The sequence below is a fragment of the Salmo salar genome, chromosome ssa04, assembly GCF_905237065.1.
Source record: "Salmo salar chromosome ssa04, Ssal_v3.1, whole genome shotgun sequence".
Classification (NCBI taxonomy): domain Eukaryota; kingdom Metazoa; phylum Chordata; class Actinopteri; order Salmoniformes; family Salmonidae; genus Salmo; species Salmo salar.
The window spans coordinates 49,075,907-49,098,692 of record NC_059445.1 but is presented as its reverse complement, the minus strand read 5'-3'; the positions used below and the strand labels follow the sequence as shown (position 1 = coordinate 49,098,692).

At 41.0% G+C, this 22,786-nt stretch overlaps 1 protein-coding gene across 1 annotated transcript in view; it reads right to left on the bottom strand.

Moving 5' to 3' along the window:
- The window catches only part of LOC106603313 (rho GTPase-activating protein 20), a 31,606-nt gene extending 10,821 nt beyond the window's left edge, over positions 1-20,785 (bottom strand). The window contains exons 1-9 of the mRNA XM_014196830.2: positions 20,439-20,785; positions 14,947-15,029; positions 8,089-8,253; positions 7,725-7,874; positions 7,586-7,627; positions 7,407-7,491; positions 7,134-7,208; positions 6,657-6,723; positions 5,446-5,631 (exon numbers count right to left, since the gene is read on the bottom strand). Coding sequence (XP_014052305.1) covers positions 5,446-5,631; positions 6,657-6,723; positions 7,134-7,208; positions 7,407-7,491; positions 7,586-7,627; positions 7,725-7,874; positions 8,089-8,253; positions 14,947-15,029; positions 20,439-20,513 — 928 coding nt within the window. The 5' untranslated portion in view covers positions 20,514-20,785. The remainder of the gene's footprint in view (positions 1-5,445; positions 5,632-6,656; positions 6,724-7,133; positions 7,209-7,406; positions 7,492-7,585; positions 7,628-7,724; positions 7,875-8,088; positions 8,254-14,946; positions 15,030-20,438) is intronic.
- Positions 20,786-22,786: the final 2,001 nt, after the last annotated feature.

The window sequence follows — 22,786 nt, the reverse complement described above, 5'->3', positions numbered from 1 at the left end:
AATTAAAGATGCATGTCTCTTGGGGTATGTCTCTATAAGCTTGGCACATCTAGACACTGGGATTTTTGCCCATTCTTCAAGGCAAAACTGCTCCAGCTCCTTCAAGTTGGATGGGTTCCGCTGGTGTACAACAATCTTTAAGTCATACCACAGATTCTCAATTGGATTGAGGTCTGGGCTTTGACTAGGCCATTCCAAGACATTTCAATGTTTCTCCTTAAACCACTCAAGTGTTGCTTTAGCAGTATGCTTAGGGTCATTGTCCTGCTGGAAGATGAACCTCTGTCCCAGTCTCAAATCTGTGGAAGACTGAAACAGGTTTCCTCTCATGAATTTCCCTGTATTTTGCACCATCCATCATTGCTTCAATTCTGACCAGTTTCCCAGTCCCTGCCGATGAAAAACATCCCCACAGCATGATACTGCCACCACCATGCTTCACTGTGAGGATGGTGTTCTCGGGGTGATGAGAGGTGTTGGGTTTGGACCAGACATAGTTTTCCTTGATGGCCAAAAAGCAAAATTTTAGTCTCATCTGCCCAGAGTACCTTCTTCCATATGTTTGGGGAGTCTCCCACATGCCTTTTGGCAAACACCAAACGTGTTTGCCAGCTTTCTTAGTCTAACTAAATCACGTTTTACAGAGGGTAAGATACACAAGCTAATAGTATAATAGAGAAAACATGTGGATTCATATTTAGAAGCAACATGGAAAGCAGCATTGTTATGTTTTATATATATATATATATATATATATAATATATATATATAATGTTCATGCTATATACTGTAGCATGAACATATGCATGAATTTACAGAATGCTGAGAGCAAGACATTTTCATGCTTGTGTGACACTTTTGAATGTTGGTCAAAAGGGAAATAAATAAAAATATTTGCTAGCGGGAATGACACCGATAAACAGCGTTCTTCGCTCTCTGTCTGCTGAACACCTGCTCTCACCGTCATTAACAGAGCTGCGGGAAAACAGTGGGGTCGAAGGACGCGGTCTACCGGTTTCCCCGCTAGCATTGGAGGCAGTGGATCATCTGGACCAACTATTGAGGAATTGAACTAAACCATTCCAACGTTTTTGCCACTACCTCCCCTAACATGTAATGTTTGAAATATGTTCTACCCTCTTGTGGCTTTGAGTCAGTGACTCTTATCACGGAGCTTGCTAGTTACCGACACCGTGTGCTAACTTGCTAGTTTCCTAGCACAGTGTTGCTCGAGCCTCCTGCCTGCTGTGTACCGGAGAAAACTGTGCCTGACAGGTAGGGGCAAATGACACTGTCTACCGGTCATCCCCACCTCCCGATAGCACAGCAGACAGGAGGCTAGGGCAACAAGTGTACTAGCTAGCTTGACAGTTAGCGACACAGTGTGCTAGCTAGCTTGATAGTTAGCAACACGGTGTGCTAGCTTGCTAGTTAGCCTCCCACTTACTGTGTACCGTAGTCCTCCTTAGGACTAGCTGGCTAAGCAATCAGTGTGTCTGTCACTCACACCTGACAAGCACCTGCCCTTGTCATTGTTAACAGAACTGTGGGAAAACAGTGCCCGATAGCCAGGGGCGTAGGACACTGTCAAATTAGGTGGAAACTTCTGATGACGTATCATGACATCTGATCAGTATACACATGCAGGGCAAGGGAAGAAGGAAGGATTTTTAAATGGAAATTCGTCACTCGTTCATCCCGAGATTATTGTGTTTTCAGCCACCGGTAGCTTGTGGGTGCTTTATATGCGCTACAGTCAATTATGAGTGCATGTCTACTTATATTAAATATACTGCTCAAAAAAATAAAGGGAACACTTAAAAAACACATCCTAGATCTGAATGAAAGAAATAATCTTATTAAATACTTTTTTCTTTACATAGTTGAATGTGCTGACAACAAAATCACACAAAATAATCAATGGAAATCCAATTTATCAACCCATGGAGGTCTGGATTTGGAGTCACACTCAAAATTAAAGTGGAAAACCACACTACAGGCTGATCCAACTTTGATGTAATGTCCTTAAAACAAGTCAAAATGAGGCTCAGTAGTGTGTGTGGCCTCCACGTGGCTGTATGACCTCCCTACAACGCCTGGGCATGCTCCTGATGAGGTGGCAGATGGTCTCCTGAGGGATCTCCTCCCAGACCTGGACTAAAGCATCCGCCACCTCCTGGACAGTCTGTGGTGCAACGTGGCGGTGGTGGATGGAGCGAGACATGATGTCCCAGATGTGCTCAATTGGATTCAGGTCTGGGGAACGGGCAGGCCAGTCCATAGCATCAATGCCTTCCTCTTGCAGGAACTGCTGACACACTCCAGCCACATGAGGTCTAGCATTGTCTTGCATTAGGAGGAACCCAGGGCCAACCGCACCAGCATATGGTCTCACAAGGGGTCTGAGGATCTCATCTCGGTACCTAATGGCAGTCAGGCTACCTCTGGCGAGCACATGGAGGGCTGTGCGGCCCCCCAAAGAAATGCCACCCCACACCATGACTGACCCACCGCCAAACCGGTCATGCTGGAGGATGTTGCAGGCAGCAGAACGTTCTCCACGGCGTCTCCAGACTCTGTTACGTCCGTCACATGTGCTCAGTGTGAACCTGCTTTCATCTGTGAAGAGCACAGGGCGCCAGTGGCGAATTTGCCAATCTTGGTGTTCTCTGGCAAATGCCAAACGTCCTGCACGGTGTTGGGCTGTAAGCACAACCCCACCTGTGGACGTCGGGCCCTCATACCACCCTCATGGAGTCTGTTTCTGACCGTTTGAGCAGACACATGCACATTTGTGGCCTGCTGGAGGTCATTTTGCAGGGCTCTGGCAGTGCTTCTCCTGATCCTCCTTGCACAAAGGCGGAGGTAGCGGTCCTGCTGCTGGGTTGTTGCCCTCCTACGGCCTCCTCCACGTCTCCTGATGTACTGGCCTGTCTCCTGGTAGCGCCTCCATGCTCTGGACACTACGCTGACAGACACAGCAAACGTTCTTGCCACAACTCGCATTGATGTGCCATCCTGGATGAGCTGCACTACCTGAGCCACTTGTGTGGGTTGTAGACTCCATCTCATGCTACCACTAGAGTGAAAGCACCGCCAGCATTCAAAAGTGACCAAAACATCAGCCAGGAAGCATAGGAACTGAGAAGTGGTCTGTGGACCCCACCTGCAGAACCACTCCTTTATTGGGGGTGTCTTGCTAATTGCCTATAATTTCCACCTGTTGTCTATTCCATTTGCACAACAGCATGTGAAATTTATTGTCAATCAGTGTTGCTTCCTAAGTGGACAGTTTGATTTCACAGAAGTGTGATTGACTTGGAGTTACATTGTGTTGTTTAAGTGTTCCCTTTATTTTGTTGAGCAGTGTATATATAATTATTAATATACGCCTACTGTATGATAGCTAGCAAATTAATTAGCTAACTAACGTTAGCCTGCCTAGCTGGAACTTCTGAAGAAGGAACATTTATAATTTCTACAATTTCCAAAAGATAACCAAACCAAAACATATTTACGTGACGTGTTTGGGCCGTCATGTGCATTAGTAGCATCATTTCTAACTTATTTGCATTTGTTTTTACTTACACATGTATGTTGACTTCTCCATTGATGTGGTTTTTAAGTTTTTGCTGACTTTTCTTAGCGTGTACAATCGTTGCGAATTGAATTATGGGGAGTTTCAGGCCCCGGAGTGAACATATTTGTACACTCGCAAAGACGACTAAATACGAGGGCTGAGGGGCTTACGTTGCAAACTTCCCTTGCTTGGCTAATCATTTGGACCACCCTCCAAGATGGCGACGGGGATTCCTCCAAGGGCATAAGGCGAGGGTAAGAAGACGAGGGTGTGTCTTTTAAATGTTTGGACTGCAACCACTGTCTACTGGTATATGGCTAGCTAGCTACCGTTGTTGCCCCCCCCCTTCTTCTTTGGGGTTTATCGGCAACTGGAATCCAATGTTATTGTGCATTATGCCACCTACTCTACTGGAGTGCCCCTGCCTATGTCTGTCCTAAATAAAACATCTACCAATATAAGTATAAAGAGGTGTTCCTGCAGATGCAGGAATGCCCACATGTAGGAATGCCCTGAATTTCCGGTCGCAATTGCACCCTTCTCTGGAGGAATTGTGTGCTACCTGCATGAGTGACAGAGGGTGGCGCTTGCTGTGTGTGGCCGAGGAGCATAAAGCAAGCGACCGCGGGAGACATCCTGTCTTGTTTGAGCAGTGTAGAGAAGAGTATTTTTTTTCCCACTGGTGCTCCCAAAATGAAACTCCAGGTCGCACAGCTAAATTACCACTTAAAGAGTCATTATGGTTGCACATAGAACCATCACCCTTACCAATTAACTCTTGAAGAACCTTGTTTTCTAAGTATGCAGACACAGACAGGGACAATACGGCCACAAAGGCATACATGAAAAGACAGGGATGTGAGGAACTGATGTGTGGATACAGCCCTTAGACGTGGTATATTGGCCATATACCACAAACCCTCGAGGTGCCTTACTGCCATTATAAACTGGTTAATAACGTAATTAGAGCAGCAAAAATAAATGTTTTGTCATACCTGTGGTATACTGGAATGTTGGCCAATCAGCATTCAGGGCTTGAATCACCCAATTTATAATCATGAATGAATGATGATATGACCTGGATAGTCAAGTGGTTAGTGCTGCTGCTCCTGGTACACGTACATACCGCTGTCACAGTAGGACTGAATCTGGGCCTATACTGCTCTGTGACCCATTATCATTTTATCGTTCCTGAGATGTGAGCACTGATGTATGGTGGAAAAAGTTAAACACATGAGTCTTGCCATAAATTGTTCAGTAGAAAATGTTGACATTACAAGACAGCTGTTGAAAACACACTTAATAAGGCATCATGCAGAGAAATCGCCATGCATGGTTTTTCAGATATACTTTCCGCATTTGCGCATAATAATGATTGTGAATAACAATTCAATTGGCATTTGAGAATACATGATTCATTATAAAGAGCAGCAAAAAGGTCAGTTATAAAATAATTTGTATAATTTTTTCTCTCACAATTTTATGCTATGACAGAGAGACAGTATGCTATGACAGAGAGACAGTATGCTATGCCTCCAACAAGCAATGGAACATTTAGAACACTGTAATTATTCTAATTACAGGATGGAGATTCTGATAACATCTGTAGAACTACATGTGCTAGCGTGACAGGAAGTTATTTACTATCTCCATTATGAATAAACCACTTCCGTAAAGAGGGCTAGATAATTGACGTGTAGAAAGTAGAAACAAAATGCACTAAAGAAAATTACATTGTTTACCCCTGTGGTGTATATCGGTGGAACTTAAAAATCAATACATGCCAGCATCTCTTTCTCTCTCTCTCTCTCTCTCTCTCTCTCTCTCTCTCTCTCTCTCTCTGTGAAAGTTAATGAATGATTCACCTGCTCGACCACGTCCTCCCCCTTCAGCCTTTAGCCTAAGGATGAAGCGAGGGCCGGAAGCGTCTTTAAGAAGGTGATCAAGGTAGAGGCTCCCATCTACAGTCAGAATGTTGTTGGTGACTGCCGAGGCTTGGCGGTCCATTTCCCTCAAGGAGTTCAGGATAATACTGAAGGGATGCTCATGACCTGTCAGACATGACACATGTAGATCAGATCAGTTTTTTTTGTATAGAATTGGAAAATGCATTCACTCCCTGCTGCTACCATTTCTGTTTAGTTAAGGAATAAGGCACAAAGGGGTGTGGTAATGGCCAATATACCACGGCTAAGGTTTGTTCTTAAGCACAACGCAACGTTGCTCTGTGACCCATTATCATTTCATTGTTCCTGCTAATCTGTCATTAGCTTGAACTATCGGTTCAAATAAACCCCAAAAATCGAAAGGAGTTTGAAGGAGTCAAGAGGCAAGGAGACAAAAATCGAAAGGAGTGATTCAATTATATGGGAGATACATGATGAATCACAACCTCCTTATAATTACATGGGCTTAAAGACAAAACAAATGTTAGATAAAAATGCTTGTAGTACCAGTCCTAAGCACATTTTTTTTAAACTGAGATCACCTACATTTCCCAGGATTTATTTTGTTGCTGCTGATTTAAATGTAGTCCAGTGTATCTCAGTTGGTAGAGCATGGTGCTTGCAACGCCAGGGTTGTGGGTTTGATTCCCACAGGTCACCAGTATGAAAATGTATACACTCACTACTGTAAGTTGCTCTGGATAAGAGTGTCTGCTACAATATAAAAATGAGCATTGACTAAATGATATATTTTTCTACCAGCATTGACTTGAGAAAAATAGGTATCTGCCCTTTAGACAGAATAGCATGCGGTTGTATGAGACATTAATTCCAGACACACAAAGGCCCTCATGAATCCCTTTTCCGATCCCCAGGATTCCTAATATGCCTTGGCTTTGTGAAGGGCTCCTGTAGCCAGGTCGCCAGATTACAGTTTCAAGTCACAAACGCTCCATGTGAACACACTAAGATGAGAACAGACAGAACCTGCCCGACTGAAATATTGGTTTGGGTAATCCTTTGACTAGACAGAAACTATGGTCTAAAATCCAAGCCAAGTGTGCCTTCATCCTGACTGTTTTTGGAGGCGTGTTTCAGTGCATAGTGATAGTACTATCACATTTCCTCACCGATAAGAGGATATGGGGCTTCCTCTCTCCCTGAGACTACCCAGAGGCGGTAGTCAGTGGGTCTGCCCTATGGGAGTAGAAAAATTATGTTTAGGATGAAGAAAGGAAACTCAGAGTAATCTATAAGCCCAGGCATGGTCAAAGACAGGAAATGCCATTGTAAAGCATAAAATGTTGTCAATGATCCTTGTGTTCCTTTTCTGATACTCTTCCTGTCTTTTCTAAAGATTTATGAGTAAACATGTAAGCTAGTGGTAGCAGAATTTGATCTAAAGAGTAAACCTTAAAAAAACAAAACAAATGATTTACAACAGGTGTAATATTGCAGAGCTTGGTAATAGTAATAATAATAATGATATATTACTCTAGAATTATAGTAAAATGTTTATCCATACATAATCCAAACAGAACATTTGGATTACTTCTAATAATAGAACAAAGACATAATGAATACAGAAATTGGTGGCAACAACTCACAGTGAGTCTAAATTGTTGGGTGAGGATTCTGATGACTTTGTCAACGTCACATGTATTGTCCACATTCACAGTCGTCTAGATTAAAACACAAATAATTCCTTCATAATCTTTTAGAATTGAAAAATATTTTCTGAGGTTACTTGAATTTTTTTTATGTTAACTAGAAATAGTCATACATGTAATCATATTTCATTTAGAATGTGAACATTTGGGGAAAATAATCAATACTTATCCGAGAAGTAGCAGTAGTTGTAGATGAGTGAATTGTCTTACCATTGCACTATTTCCAATGTCCATGAGAACAACCTTCATGGTGAGATTACTGAGATATTCCACTTCCTTGGATTTGGTGATGTGCCTGTGCCAAATAGGTACAGTACATAATCCTATACATTTTATTTCAGAAGTCTTTTTCTATATTGTACATCTGGGTTTTGTGAGTGTTTCCTTACCATTGTAAAGTGGAAAGCCACTTCTCCTTTGACTCCGATGAACTGATAGGGAAAACAAATGTCATCTTTATTTCCCCAAAATAGGAATTTAATTAAATGTCAAGTACTAACCAAAAATGATTAGATTGGAGTAGCCTACCTGAGAGTTACCACGTAATTGGTGGTAGGCCAGCCAATGACAAAGGAGTTCTTTGAGCACAGTTTTCTCTCTGCAACCTCTTCCATGCAGGAAGCCAACCACATCTCACACAGCCTCACTCTCTCCTTCCGTTTGCGGCTTGTGGAAGACCTGCAAGACAACAGGTTAAATACAACAGTAATTGCAATCATCAATTCTCCTTTATATTTTCATTTTTTTAAAGTGCCCCTCTCGTCCTAAGATAAATCTGTACAATTTACATAATGGAGAAAATGATAACTTCTATTAAGTCATTGTTAGTTCTCATCTATTCTATTCATCTTGTTCAGTAAGTGAACATTATTTTTATATGCTGAGGACTAACTTTGATTTAGCGATGATGAGTGTGTCACTGAAGAGGAACAAGTGTCTCTCCTGGGTCTGCAGTCCAGTGCTGAGCTGCACGTGCTCTTCCATCACAAACTCTGCACTCTGGGATGTTAGGCTTTGGATCAGCGCTGCTCTTGGTGATGGGACTGGGACGGCATCCCTAAAGACAAAAAACACTCTGTAAAGGGGGTATCATGTCTCTGGCAATGAGACATGATACTGGACGATGTTTCCCATCAAACAGGCATTTGCAATACATTCATCACATCACACAAAAAAACACACAGGGGTTACATACAGTACCTTCAGAAAGTATTCATACCCCTTGACTTACAGTGCATTCGGAAAGTATTCAGACCCCTTCCCTTTTTACACATTTTGTTGTGTTACAGTACAGCCTGAATTCAAAAGGGATGACATTTTTTTTCTCACCTGTCGAAATATCTAATTTACATAAATATTCACATCCCTGAGTCAATACTTGTTAGAATCACCTTTGGCAGCGATTACAGCTGTGAGTCTTTCTGGGTAAGCTTTGCTCACATGGATTGTACAATACTTGCACAGTATTCTTTAAAAAAAAGATCTGTCATGTTGGTTGTCGATCATTGCTAGGCAGACATTTTCAAGTCTTGCCATAGATTTTCAAGTCGATTTAAGTCAAAATTGTAACTAAGCCACTCAGGAACATTCAATGTCGTCTTGGTAATCAACTTCAGTGTATATTTGGCCTTGTGTTTTAGGTTATTGTTCTGCTGAAAGGTGAATTCGTCTCCCAGTGTCTGTTGAAAAGCGGACTAACCAGGTTTTCCTCCAAGATTTTGGCTGTGCTTAGCTCCATTCTCCATTCTCTTCTCCATTAATTTATTTTTACCCTAAAAACTCCCTAGTCCTTGCCAATGACAAGCATACCCATAACATGATGCAGCCACCACAATGCTTGAAAATATGAAGTGGTACTCAATGATGTGTTGTGTTGGATTTGTATTCAGGACATAAAGGACACACATTTTTTGCAGTTTTACTTAAGTGCCTTATTGCACACAGGATGCATGTTTTGGAATATTTTTTATTCTGTACAGGCTTCCTTCTTTTCACTCTGTCATTTAGTATTGTGGAGTATGCTGTTAATCCATCCTCAGTTTTCTCCTATCACAGCCATTAAACTATGTAACTGTTTTAAAGTCACCATTGGCCTCATGGTGAAATCCCTGAGCGCTTTCCTTCCTCTCCGGCAACTGAGTTAGTTATACTATCCAAAGTATAATTAATAATTTTCACAATGCTCAAAGGGATATTCAATGTCTGCATTTTTTAAAAACGTATCTACCAATAGGTGCTCTTTGTGAGGCATTGGAAAACCTCCCTGGTCTTATTAGAGATAATTGTGTGGGGTACAGAGATGAGGTGGTCATTAAAAAATCATCATCTTAAACACTATTATTGCACACAGAGTGAGTCCATGCAACTTATCATGTGACTTGTTAAGCAATTTTTACTCCTGCATTTATTCATGCTTGCCATAACAAAGGGGTTGAATACTTATTGACTCAAGACATTTCAGCTTTTCATTTTTTATTAATTTGGAGAAATATTTCTAAAAACATAATTCCACTTTGACATTATGGGGTATTGTTTGTAGGCCAGTGACACAAAATCTCAATGTAATTTTAAATTCAGTCTGTAACACAGCAACATTTTGAAAAAGTCAAGGGGTATGAATGCATTTTACTTTGTAGATGAGGGGAGTTCTTTACTAATTAGTGACCTTAATTTATCAATCAAGTACAAGGAAGGAGCTAAAAACCTGCAAACACAGCCCTCCATGGAAAGAGTTTGTTACATGTGCACTACACTCGGGATCCTGAGTGGCGCAGCGGTCTAACATGCTGATTCAAACATTGCACCTACACTCAGTGGCGGATTTAGGTATAGGCGACATGGGCAACCGCCCAGGGTGGCATCTTGCTGGGGGCGGCACAGAACGCCCGCACAATTTTTTTTAAATTAAAAATAATAATAATATTCGAAATGGTGACATTTGCGCGATCGGTTTTCTATCGCTGATTTGCACGTCACGTCAATGATATCACGTCACTGTGTGGGACTGTGGGTCAATTAACCTTTCAAATAACCTTGGAGTGGGAACCCTGATTGTAGTTTGTAAGCTAGGCAGGCTACTGCCTGGGAAGGTCTACCACTCAGAAGTACAAGATGGGGAGGGGGGTGGGGGTAGGTTGACCTCAGGTCTCCCCACTGGAAGCCCAGGTAGGGGGAGCGGGTGAATCTATCAAATAGCACACCTCTAACTTTGTACAGTACTAATGCAATTAGTTGTGCAATTTAGTTTTTGTTTTTGTGTAATAGTGTAATAATCAGGTTCTCTTCTTTATAAGTGTGTTATTCTATTTGTGTATTTGAGTGATATAGGATTTGTGCAATTTAGTTTTATTTGTGTGTTTTTTGTATACAGTGAAGGCAGACTGTAGTTAGATAGAGCTTAGGCCAATTGAGAAAAGCCTCTGAATTAGCAGTGAGTGATCAACAGTATCTAACCTTTTCTTTGTGAAGGGGGAGTACACGGGCCACCTTCCAAACCTTGGCGACAGTACCAGATATAATCGTCAGGTTAAAAATATGGGTTAATGATTCAGCAATAAGGGAGGCAGAGAGCTGCAGAAAAAATGGACCAAGCATATCAGCTCTCGCATCTAGCACATCACAGATAGTAAATTGTTGAAATAAAAACAGAGATTCGCTAGAAGTTGACAGGTTAACCATCGAGTCAGCTAGAGGCAGGCAGAGGGAAGAGCCGTCGATTGACTGACAAAATAAAAAGCCTGCCGAGATAAAACAATGATTAAAAGCAACACTTATCCCATTCAACTCAGTTATGATGCCAGAGTCAGACAGAACTTGCTTAGGCAGGGAAGAAGAGGAATTTGTAAAAAGTGCATTTACTGTTTTCTAAAATTTGTTTAGAGCGTTGGGCCTGTAACCGAAAGGTTGCTGGATCGAATCCCTGAGCTGACAAGGTAAAAATTTGTCGTTCTGCCCCTAAGCAAGGCAGTTAACCCACTGTTCCCCAGGCGCTGAAGACGTGGATGTCGATTAAGGCGGAAGACGCATTTCAGTTGAAGGCATTCAGTTGTACAACTGACTAGGTATCCACTACAGTCAATTTTTTTTTCTATGGCCCAGGCCTGATTTCTCCTCTGAATGAGCTCAGATAATTCAGAAGAAAACCAAGGGTTCGATCTATCTTTGACTCTGAATTGTTTCAAAGGGGCGTGTTTATCTGCCAGATGAATAAATATGGAGGATACATTTTCTAGAGCCAACTCAGGGTCAGGAATACAGGAAATAGTGGCTAAATCAGTTGAACAAACTTTTTAATATGTATCTTCTTAATTAAATGATGATTAGTATTTTGCTGTTTTGTAACTCTAATACATACAATGGGACAATGATCACTGAGATCATATGCAAATACTCCACGAGACAAATATTTATGGGGGTTATTAGTAAAAATGAAATCAATCAGTTAACAGGATTTTTCACATTTAGCGATGTGGGTTTTGAGATCAATTTAGTCAGATTAAAATCAATGCATATACTGTTAAATTATTAATATATCGAGTTGACCAAATCTCTGGACAAATCTTTTAGGAATCACAGTTTTAAGAGAAATCTTCTTTAAAGTCACAGATTCTTGCTATTGCAAGAAATGACACTTTAACACTTTTTTGAAGAGTGAAATTTGGATCCTTTGCTCCGAACAAGGGCAATTCCAAGCATGAAGCTGACAAGGAAATTAATAATATTGAAAGTATTTTGAAAATTCCCAAAACAAATATTTTCTCTATAAAATTCCCCTAACTGTAAATGTTAAGCTCAAATAATGCAAAATATTTTTTCAATTATACAAATAAAGTTCTCCTACCGGACAAGGATTGTCCAGACTTTAAAGAATCCCTAAGCTAATTTCCTGTCATTCTAAAAAATGTTTCATGGTTTATGATGTGTTCATATGGGCCCCCAAAAGCTTGTGCGGGGTGTGCCAGTGACTACAACGGAGCTACCAGTACCACCTGGGACTACCAGCACATACACAAAGGTGTCAAATGGCAATGATTAAGATAGTATCAATGTTGAAATCTTTATGATCGTTGCTGCAAATACAGAAGCATGTACTACAGTTTTAATGACTATGACACAAAAAAGGCATAGTGAGGGAGGGAATCTAGATGTCTACAGAATTAAGTGTCAATTAATAGTGATCTTTTGTAAACAAAGCCAATCAAAAGGTAGATAGAGACTAAATTATCTTCATTTTTTTGTAGGAGCTAATCCGTGATGGCAAGAGCCCCACAGGCCGTATTTCACAGGGGTTGTTTTTGTTACTCCTCACTATTTAGCTGCTGTTACCATGATAGAGAAGCTCTGACCAAATAAAGGCAGGAATTCTTTGCAGATGGCAGCGCTAAAGACCTTGGGACTGTGGAGTGCCGTGTGCGTTATGCGTCATTGAGACAGTGAGCTAGAGCAGGGCTTGGAGAAGAGAGGTTCAAACATGGAAACAAAATGTTAGCCCTTCCACAGCACAAGAGCAGTACAAACATCATTGGAAAAACGAAATAGATTAAAATGAGAGAATAGAAAACCACATCCATAGGCTATCCATAGGTTGTATAGCTGCTGGAAGTAGCTGTGGGGGGATTTAAAAAATGTTTGCCGGTGCTACAGACATTTATATCAGTCCACTAATACAGGACTAGTAAAGGCCCAGTGCACTACTTTTTGGAGAAAATAAATAAATAAATAAATAAATAATAATAATTGCATGTTTTAGGGGGTACTGCAGCACCCTCAGCACCCCTACTTCCCGTGGCTATGGTCATATGGAGCATATGCATTCTTATGCTGTACACTAACAAATATACTGTACCATATCATATCCAGTATGGCATAATGTCATTCAATAACTCATGGCAACATAAGCCTATCACCAGTCTGCTTCTAGTTTGCTTTCTTGATAAATGCAGCGACAGGGCCTGTGCAAAGCTGACAGTAATACAAATATTGTATCACTGAACAATTACAATGGCTGGAAAAACGTACATTCTTCCTGTCAGATGAGACAGTTATTATGGCTGAACCATGAGTAAATACAATCAGTCACTGACATGAGAAAAAATTGAGCTATGAAAACAAATACACTATATATACAAAAGTATGTGGACACCCCTTCAAATTAGTGGATTTGGCTATTTCAGCCACACCCGTTGCTGACAGTTGTATAAAATCGAGCACACAGAAATGCAATCACCATAGACAAATATTGGCAGTAAAATGGCCTTATTGAAGAGCTCAGTGACTTTCAACGTGGCACCGTCATAGGAGGCCACCTTTCCAACAAGTCAGTTTGTAAAATGTTTGCCTTGCTAGAGCTGCCACGGTCAACTGTAAGTGCTGTTATTGTGAAGTGGAAAGGTCTAGGATAAACAACAGCTCAGCTGGGAAGTGATAGGCCACACAAGCTCACAGTATGGGACCGCCGAGTGCTCAAATCAAATCAAATTTTATTTGTCACATACACATGGTTAGCAGATGTTAATGCGAGTGTAATGAAATGCTTGTGCTTCTAGTTCTGACCATGCAGTAATATCTAACAAGTAATCTAACCTAACAATTTCACAACTACCTTAGTGTAAAGTGTAAAGGAATGAATAAGAATATGTACATAAAAATATATGAATGAATGATGGCCGAACGGCATAGGCAAGATGCAGTAGATGGTATAGAGTACAGTATATACATATGAGATGAGTAATGTAGGGTATGTAAACATTATAAAGTGCTGAAGTGCGTAGCGTGTAAAAATCGTCTGTCCTCGGTTGCAAGACTCACTACTGAGTTCCAAACTGCCTCTGGAAGAAACTTCAGCACAATAACTGTTCATCGGGAGCTTCATGAAATGGGTTTCCATGGCCGAGCAGCCGCACACAAACCTAAGTTCACCATGCACAATGCCAAGCGTCGGCTGGAGTGGTGTAAAGGTCACCGCCACTGGACTCTTGAGTGATGAACCAACGATTCACCATCTGGCAGTCTGATGGACGAATCTGTGTTTGGCGGATGCCAGGAGAATGCTACCTGCCCCAAATGGTCTGGGGATGTTTTCATGGTTCAGGCTAGGCCCGTTAGTTCCAGTGAAGGGACATTTTAATGCTACAGCATACAATGACATTCTAGACGATTCTGTGCTTCCAATTTTGTGGTAACTGTTTGGGGAAGGCCCTTTCCTGTTTCAGTATGACAATGCCCCTGTGCACAAAGCGAGGTCCATACAGAAATGGTTTGTCGAGATCGGTGTGGAAGAACTTGACTGGCCTGCACAGAGCCCTCACCTCTACCCCATCGAACAACTTTGGGATGAATTGTAACGACGACTGCGAGCCAGGCCTAATCGCCCAACCTCAGTGCCTTACCTCCCTAATGCTCGTGGCTGAATGGAAGCAAGTCCCTGCAGCAATGTTCCAGCATCTAGTGGAAAGCCTTCCCAGAACAGCGGAAGCTGCCCATGATTTTGGAATGAGATGTTCGACAAGCAGGAGTTCATATACGTTTGGTCATGTAGTGTAGCATGAGTAAAAAGGGAAAACAAGTCTGGAGACAAGTGTGCAGACAGACACAGACAGACAGACAGACAGACAGACAGACAGACAGACAGACAGACAGACAGACAGACAGACAGACAGACAGACAGACAGACAGACAGACAGACAGACAGACAGACAGACAGACAGACAGACAGACAGACAGACGGTTTAGCATTATTAATATGGCTGACCTGCTGTGACCCTTTGGTTTGCTGAATGCCTTTGTGATGGCTGATTGGCCAGAATGTCTTCGCTGAAGTGCTGTCCTCATTTTCTGTGAGAAAAACATAGATTTTCCAATCAGGGATGAAATAAACAGATTGTTCATTCATGGAGCCAAAAGTGGCTTGGTAAAGGGGTAGTTCCTCCAAATTAACAACAAGAGATGATTCCCTACTGTGAACGTAGTCTATGGAACAGGAGAGACCGTTTACATTTACATTTTAGTCATTTAGCAGATGCTCTTATCCAGAGCGATTTACAGTTAGTGCATTTTGTTATTATTTCATTACACATGACCAACCTTGAAAGCATTGGGTTGTGTTTCATAATGACATGGTTTGCAATGACCTTCATCTATCTAATTTTACCAAGGAGAGCCTTGATTTGACCATGTACTGTAATTTATAACAACAACGCAGCAGGAAAATAAGTTTGCAGTCAGTGGCAGAGAAGTAAAGAAATTTGATCTGCAGACTACGTTCTCTCCTGGCTATAATTGAGAAAATGTACACATGAGACATCATACTGATGTAATTTGTAGTGAAGTCCAGCAGTCATGCTAAGCCTGATGTCTTTTCAACAAATTTTGCCCACTGGGTAGAGCTCTTGTAAAATAGTTAGTACCAGGAATTGATATCTGTAGGCCTACTCGGTACATGGTTAGTCATATATTTTTCTCATCATCCATGTAGGCTACTGCATCTCATAAAATACAATACAATATAATTGTAGCACTGCATAAATAAAAAAAATTACATGTTTTTTCCATAAGTGATGGAAAGCAGAATGTGGTATAGTTGCATCTGTTTCCTGCCTCTGCTAGGCAGCTTTGGGGTGAAGGAAGCCCTCTCCACCATGCCAGTATTATTAGCCCATTGGGGTAGAGCTACACAATGCTGCAGGGAGGTTCTAAACTCCTCAATATTGAATATGTGTGGTTGAGATATTGTGTTATGGGATGTGCAAGTATTTTCTATGGTATTGCAAATCTATTTACATTTGATTTATTCACCTTCCTTTTCTTTTTCTATTCTTAAATGAAAGCGGAAGTCCAATATTTCCTCAGTTGGTTCGTCCATCTGCATGATTACCATGTGCAATTTAAACATTTCCTACTTTACAATCCAGCTCGGTATGCGGTATAAGTACACATGGATTGTTATATAGAATAATTAATTGGGTTTTCATAGAGTCTTCTCCAACCTTTTATATATACAGTGCATTTGGAAAGTATTCAGACCCCTTGACTTTTTCCACATTTTGTTACATTATAGCCTAATTCTAAAATGTATAAAATAGATTTGTTTTCTCATCAGTCTACACACAATACCTCATAATGACAAAGCAAAAAAAGTTTTTTAGAATTTATAGCAAATTTATTTAAAAAAAGGAAATATTTCATTTACATAAGTATTCAGACCCTTTACTATGTACTTTGTTGACACACCTTTGGTAGCGATTACAGCCTTGAGTCTTCTTGGGTATGACGCTACAAGCTTGGCACCCGTGTATTTGGGGAGTTTCTCCCATTCTTCTCTGAAGATCCTCTCAACCTCTAAGTTTGGATGGGGACTGCACAGCTGTTTTCAGGTCTCTCCAGAGATGTTAGAACGGGTTCAAGTCTGGCTGGCCCACTCAAGAACATTCAGAAACTTGTCCCGAAGCCACTCCTGCATTGTCTTGGCTGTGTGCTTAGGGTCATTGTCCTGTTGGAAAGTCGCCCCAGTCTGAGGTCCTGAGCGCTCTAGGACAGGTTTTCATCAAGGATCTCTCTGTAGTTTGCTCCGTTCATTTGTCCCTCAATTCTGACTAGTCTCCCAGTCGCTGCCGCTGAAAACATCCCCACAGCATGATGCTGCCACTACCATGCTTTACCGTAGGTATGGTGCCAGGTTTCCTCCAGACGTGACACTTGACATTCAGGTGAAAGAGTTGAATCTTGGTTTCATCAGACCAGAGAATCTTGTTTCTCATGGTCTGAGAGTCCTTTAGGTGCCTTTTGGCAAACTCCAAGCGGGCTGTCATGTGCCTTTTACCGAGGAGTGGCTTCCGTCTGCCCACTCTATCATAAAGGCCTGATTGGTGGAGTGTTGCAGAGATGGTTGTCGTTCTGAAAGGTTCTCCCATCTCCACAGAGGAACTCTGGAGCTTTGTCAGAGTGACCATCGGATTCTTGGTCACCTCCCTGACCAAGGCCCTTCTTCCCTAATTGCTCAGTTTGGTCGGACAGCCAGCTCTAGGAAGAGTCCAAACTTCTTACATTTAAGAATGATGGAGGCCACTGTGTTCTTGAGGAACCTTCAGTGCTGCATAAATGTTTGGTACCCTTCCCCAGATCTGTGACACAATACTGTCTCGGTGCTCTACGGACAATTCCTTCGACCTCATGTCTTGGTTTTGCTCTGACATGCACTGTCAACTGAGGGACCTTATATAGACAGGTTGGTGCCTTTCCAAATCATGACCAATCAATTGAATTTACCACAGGTGGACTCCAATCAAGTTGTAGATACATCTCAAGGATGATCAATGGAAACAGTACGCACCTGAGCTCAATTTCGAGTTGCATAGTATCTGTCCATAGGACCACTTTAAGCCGTAAACTCCACAGAGCTGGGCTTTATGGAAGAGTGGCCAGAAAAAGCCATTGCTTAAAGAAAAAATAAGCAAACACGTTTGGTGTTCGCCAAAAGGCATGTGAGAGACTCCCCAAACATATGGATGGAGGTACTCTGGGCAGATGAGACTAAAATGTAGCTTTTTGGCCATCAAGGAAAACACTATGTCTGGCCTAAACCCAACACCTCTCATCACCCCGAGCACACCATCCCTTCATGCCACCACCATAAAGCATGGTGGTGGCACTATCATGCTGTGGGGATGTTTTTCATCGGCAGGGACTGGGAAACTGGTCAGAATTGAAGGAATGATGGATGGTGCAAAATACAGGGAAATTGTTGAGGGGAAACCTGTTTCAGTCTTCCAGAGATTTGAGACTGGGACAGAGGTTCATCTTCCAGCAGGACAATGACCCTAAGCATACTGCTAAAGCAACACTTGAGTGGTTTAAGGGGAAACATTGAAATGTCTTGGAATGGCCTAGTCAAAGCCCAGACCTCAATCCAATTGAGAATCTGTGGTATGACTTAAAGATTGCTGTACACCAGCGGAACCCATCCAACTTGAAGGAGCTGGAGCAGTTTTGCTTTGAAGAATGGGCAAAAATCCCAGTGGCTAGATGTGCCAAGCTTATAGAGACATACCCCAAGAGACATGCAGCTGTAATTGCTGCAAGAGGTGGCTCTACAAAGTATTGACTTTGGGGGGGGGGGTGAAGAGTTATGCACGCTCAAGTTTTCTGTTTTCTTTCCTTATTATTTCTTGTTTGTTCCACAATTAAAAGTATTTTGCATCTTCAAAGTGGTAGGCATGTTGTGTAAATCAAATGATACAAACCCCCCAAAAAGTCAATTTTAACAAAATAGGAAAAATGCCAAAGGGGAGAATACTTTTGCAAGCCACTGTATATACAGTATTGTGTAGGGTGGTGCATACAATTTCAACCTTGGATTTTCAAGCCGAGTGATGAAAAGAGACCACAAACAAATCCATGAACATGTTAAGTAAGTGAGGATAATACATTGAGACTGCCATTGTTGATATGGTGCTTTCAGAAAGTGTTCACACACTTTGACTTATTCCACATTTTGTTGTGTTACAGCCTGAATTCAAAATTGATTACATTTATATTTCTTATCCATCTACACACAATACCCCATAATGACAACGTGAATTTCTTGTTGTTGTTGAAATTTTAGCAAATTTAGGGAAGATGAAATACAGAATATCTGATTTACATAAGTATTCACACCCGTGAGTCAATACATGTTTGAATCACCTTTGGCAGTGATTACAGCTGTGAGTATTTCTGGGTAAGTCTCTGAGCTTTGCACACCTGGATTGTAAAATATTTTTCCATTAATCGTAAAAAAATTCTTCAAGCTCTGTCAAGTTGGTTGTTGATCATTGCTAGACAGCCATTTTCAAGTCTTGCCATAGATTTTCAAGCTGATTTAAGTCAGAAATGTAACTAGGCCACTCAGGAACATTCAATGTCATCTTGGTAACCAACTCCAGTGTATATTTGGCCTTGTGTTTTAGGTTATTGTCCTGCTGAAAGGTAAATTTGTCTCCCAGTGTCTGGTGGAAAGCAGACTGAACCAGGTTTTCTTCTAGGACTTTGCCTTATCTTACTTCTTTTCAGTTTATTTTTATCCTAAAAAACACTCCCTAGTCCTTGCCAATGACAAGCATACCCATAACATGATGCAGACACCACCATGCTTGAAAATATGAAGAGTGGTACTTAGTGATGTGTTGTGTTGGATTTTCCCCAAACATAACGCTTTGTATTCAGGACATAAATTTATTTCTTTGCCACATTTTTTGCAGTTTTACTTTAGTGCCTTATTGGAAACAGGATGCGTGTTCTGGAATATAAAAAATTCTGGACAGGCTTCCTTCTTTTCACTCTGTCATTTAGTTTAGTATTGCGGAGTAACTACAATGTTGTTGATCCATCTTCAGTTTTCTCTTATCACAGCCATTAAACTCTTTCATGGTGAAATCCCTGAGCGGTTCCCTTCTTCTCCGGCAACTGAGTTAGGAAGGACGCCTCTATCTTTGTGTGACTAGGTGTAGAGGTACACCATCCAAAGTGGAATAGTCAATGTCAGCTTTCATTTTTTTACCCATATACCAATAGCTGACCTTCTTTGCATAGCAACCTCCCTGGTCTTTGTGGTTGAATCTGTGTTTGAAATTCACTGCTCAACTGAGGGACCTTACAAATAATTGTATGTGTGGAGTACAGAAATTAGTTAAACACTGTCATTGCACGCAGAGTGAGTCCATGCTACTTATTATGTGACTTGTTAAGCTGATTTTTACACCTGAACTTATTTAGGCTTGCCATAACAAAGGGCTTGAATACTCATTGACTCAAGACATTTCAGCATTACATTTTTTATTCATTTGTAAACATTTCTAAAAATACAATTCCACTTTCGCATTTTGGGGTATTGTGTGTAGGCCAGTGACACAAAATCTCAATTTAATCAATTTTAAATTCAGGCTGTAATAAAACAAAATGTGTAAAAAGTCAAGAGGTGTGAAGGCACTATAAGTCTACAATGTAGGACTTGTTATATAAAAGCCTGATACAGCTTTCAGCTTGATTTACAGAAATGAATACAAAACATTCATCTACATTCTAAACATTCATCAACTCTTTGACAAATAACTTTGACGATGTACGTGCACACACACACACACACACACACACACACACACACACACACACACACACACACACACACACACACACACACACACACACAGATTTGAGATTGCACAGTACCTAATGTAGAAAGTGAAAGAAAATGAAGTAAGAAGAACTTACCTTCTCCTTCTCTGGAATCCTTGACTCATTGCAGTTTACTTCGGAGTGTGAGTCAATGCTTTGTTGAGGGGTCATCTTTTTAAGCCCAGCAGGTCACAAACGCAGTCACAGTGTAATGTCCCGGTGCACTTCGATGCTGCCGTTCACTACAGAGGAACGTTTTTAAAGGTAGCAAAAAATCATAGTCACAATTTGTTTGACAAAATAATTTGCTTGTGCTGAGAGCCCTCTACAGTGGTACCGTAAGAGGCACCCTTTTCCTGCCCTTTCCGAAATCTCACTGCTTTCTGAGCTGGGCCTCCCTCTTTCCTCCTCACTGACTAAATAAGGATATCCCATCCCAGTCTCCTCACACAGTAGCCAGTGTGCAGCACACTGAGGATGGGGCAGACAGTCGGTCAGGAGGACCTTCTCAGGTTACACTTTATTATCCAGCCTTCACCCAGGGGGCACTAAGGAGGGAGTTGTGGTGAGTTGAGGCTGCACAGTGCTCTCAACCTCTTCCTGTGGTATGACTGAGGTTGGAGAGAGTTCCTAATGCAACAGGTACAGCTCATTGTGTTACACTAGTACAGTCCATTAAGGTTGTTTGGCACCTAAACGACTTGTGATTGTACTAACGTTAGGCCTACCTTTGCCCTTCATCAATGCATCAATTGAAATATAGAAAATATATTGTAGCTTGGTATCCCTTACAGAAAAACCACATGATTTCACATGTGGAAAATCACATGATTTCACATGAAATTTCACATGTGAAACCATGTGTTTTTGGAACACTTCACATGTGGTCACCAGAAATTCCAGTGTTTTTTCCATAAAGGATCAAATAATTTATTCCCAATTTAAGTTTACACTAAAGCCAAAATTAATAAATTCAATTTTAACAACAAACTAAACTTTCCAAGTAAACCTTAGGCAAACTACAGTTACAGCTGATGAGAATCAGTTAGTGAATTTGCTGGAATACAATCCTGTTTGTGTTCTGTGTACTAATGAGAGAGGGTATATTGATATTGCCTGACGACTCAAACTGAATCCTTCCACTGCTCTATGTTCTTTAAATATTTCAGTCTCCGACTGCCTTTGTTGAAGTTGTTTGTGGTGGTGATGTCAAAATGAGGGTGGTTGTACAAAATAAAGTAATCAGTGACTGGATCATCTCTAACCAATAAGATATTAATTTTCAAAACGCAGCTTTACCCACGTGTGTTCTGGCATGGGCCTAACCCAGGCACCTGAGCGAGATTAATCAAACCCCCTCATTGCGGAGTAGAAACTAACGACCGTGGGCGTGGCGTTGTGTTTGGCTGGAGCTAGGAGTTTGGGTAGCCAGGCAAATATTGATATGGATTTAATTACCACAACAGATGTGCTTCTCCTACCAAACATGAACAATGACATTTTCATGGATTAACTTTCCATCCATATGTCCACAGTTTAGAAGCTTTCATTTAGCAATTTATTCAATGATTTGACATTTGCACTATGAACTTCCTATAACACTAATGTACTGTACTTTTGATGCCAAGAGTGTGCAAAACTGTCATCTAGGCAAAGGGTGACTATTTGAAGAATCTCAAATATAAAATATATTTTGATTTGTTTAAAACTTTTTTGGTTACTACATGATTCCATATGTGTTATTTCATAGTTTTGATGTCTTCACTATTGTTTTACAATGTAGAAAATAGTCAAAATAAAGAAAAACCCTTGAATGAGTAGGTGTTCTAAAACCTTTGACCGGTAGTGTATGTTACCACATTTTTTTTAAATGCTAACACTCAGGATACCTAAGACCTGAAAATCAAAAGTACAGTACATTAGTGTTATAGGAAGTTCATTGTTAGTGAAGTACATAATGTAAAATAACCACCTGCATCTCTGAAGCAACAAACCAACAACCCTTCAAACAACACTAAAGAGAGGTAGTGGTTTGATACTTCCTTTATGATATGAGGGAGGGACCCCAAACTTGTGTTAAAACTTAAATTGCACACAATATGGTTGCCCTGGTTTGACTATCTGACACTTAACAGTCACCATCATATTCTAAACAGCACAGGTCAGGAATAAACAATTGCATGCTCAATTCATATGTGCAGGCACAACGATTCACTATACAGTGAGGGAAAAAAGTATTTGATCCCCTGCTGATTTTGTACGTTTGCCCACTGACAAAGAAATGATCAGTCTATAATGTTATTGGTAGGTTTATTTGAACAGTGAGAGACAGAATAACAACAAAAAAATCCAGACAAATGCATGTAAAAAATCTTATAAATTCATTTGCATTTTAATGAGGGGAATAAGTATTTGACCCCTCTGCAAAACATGACTTAGCACTT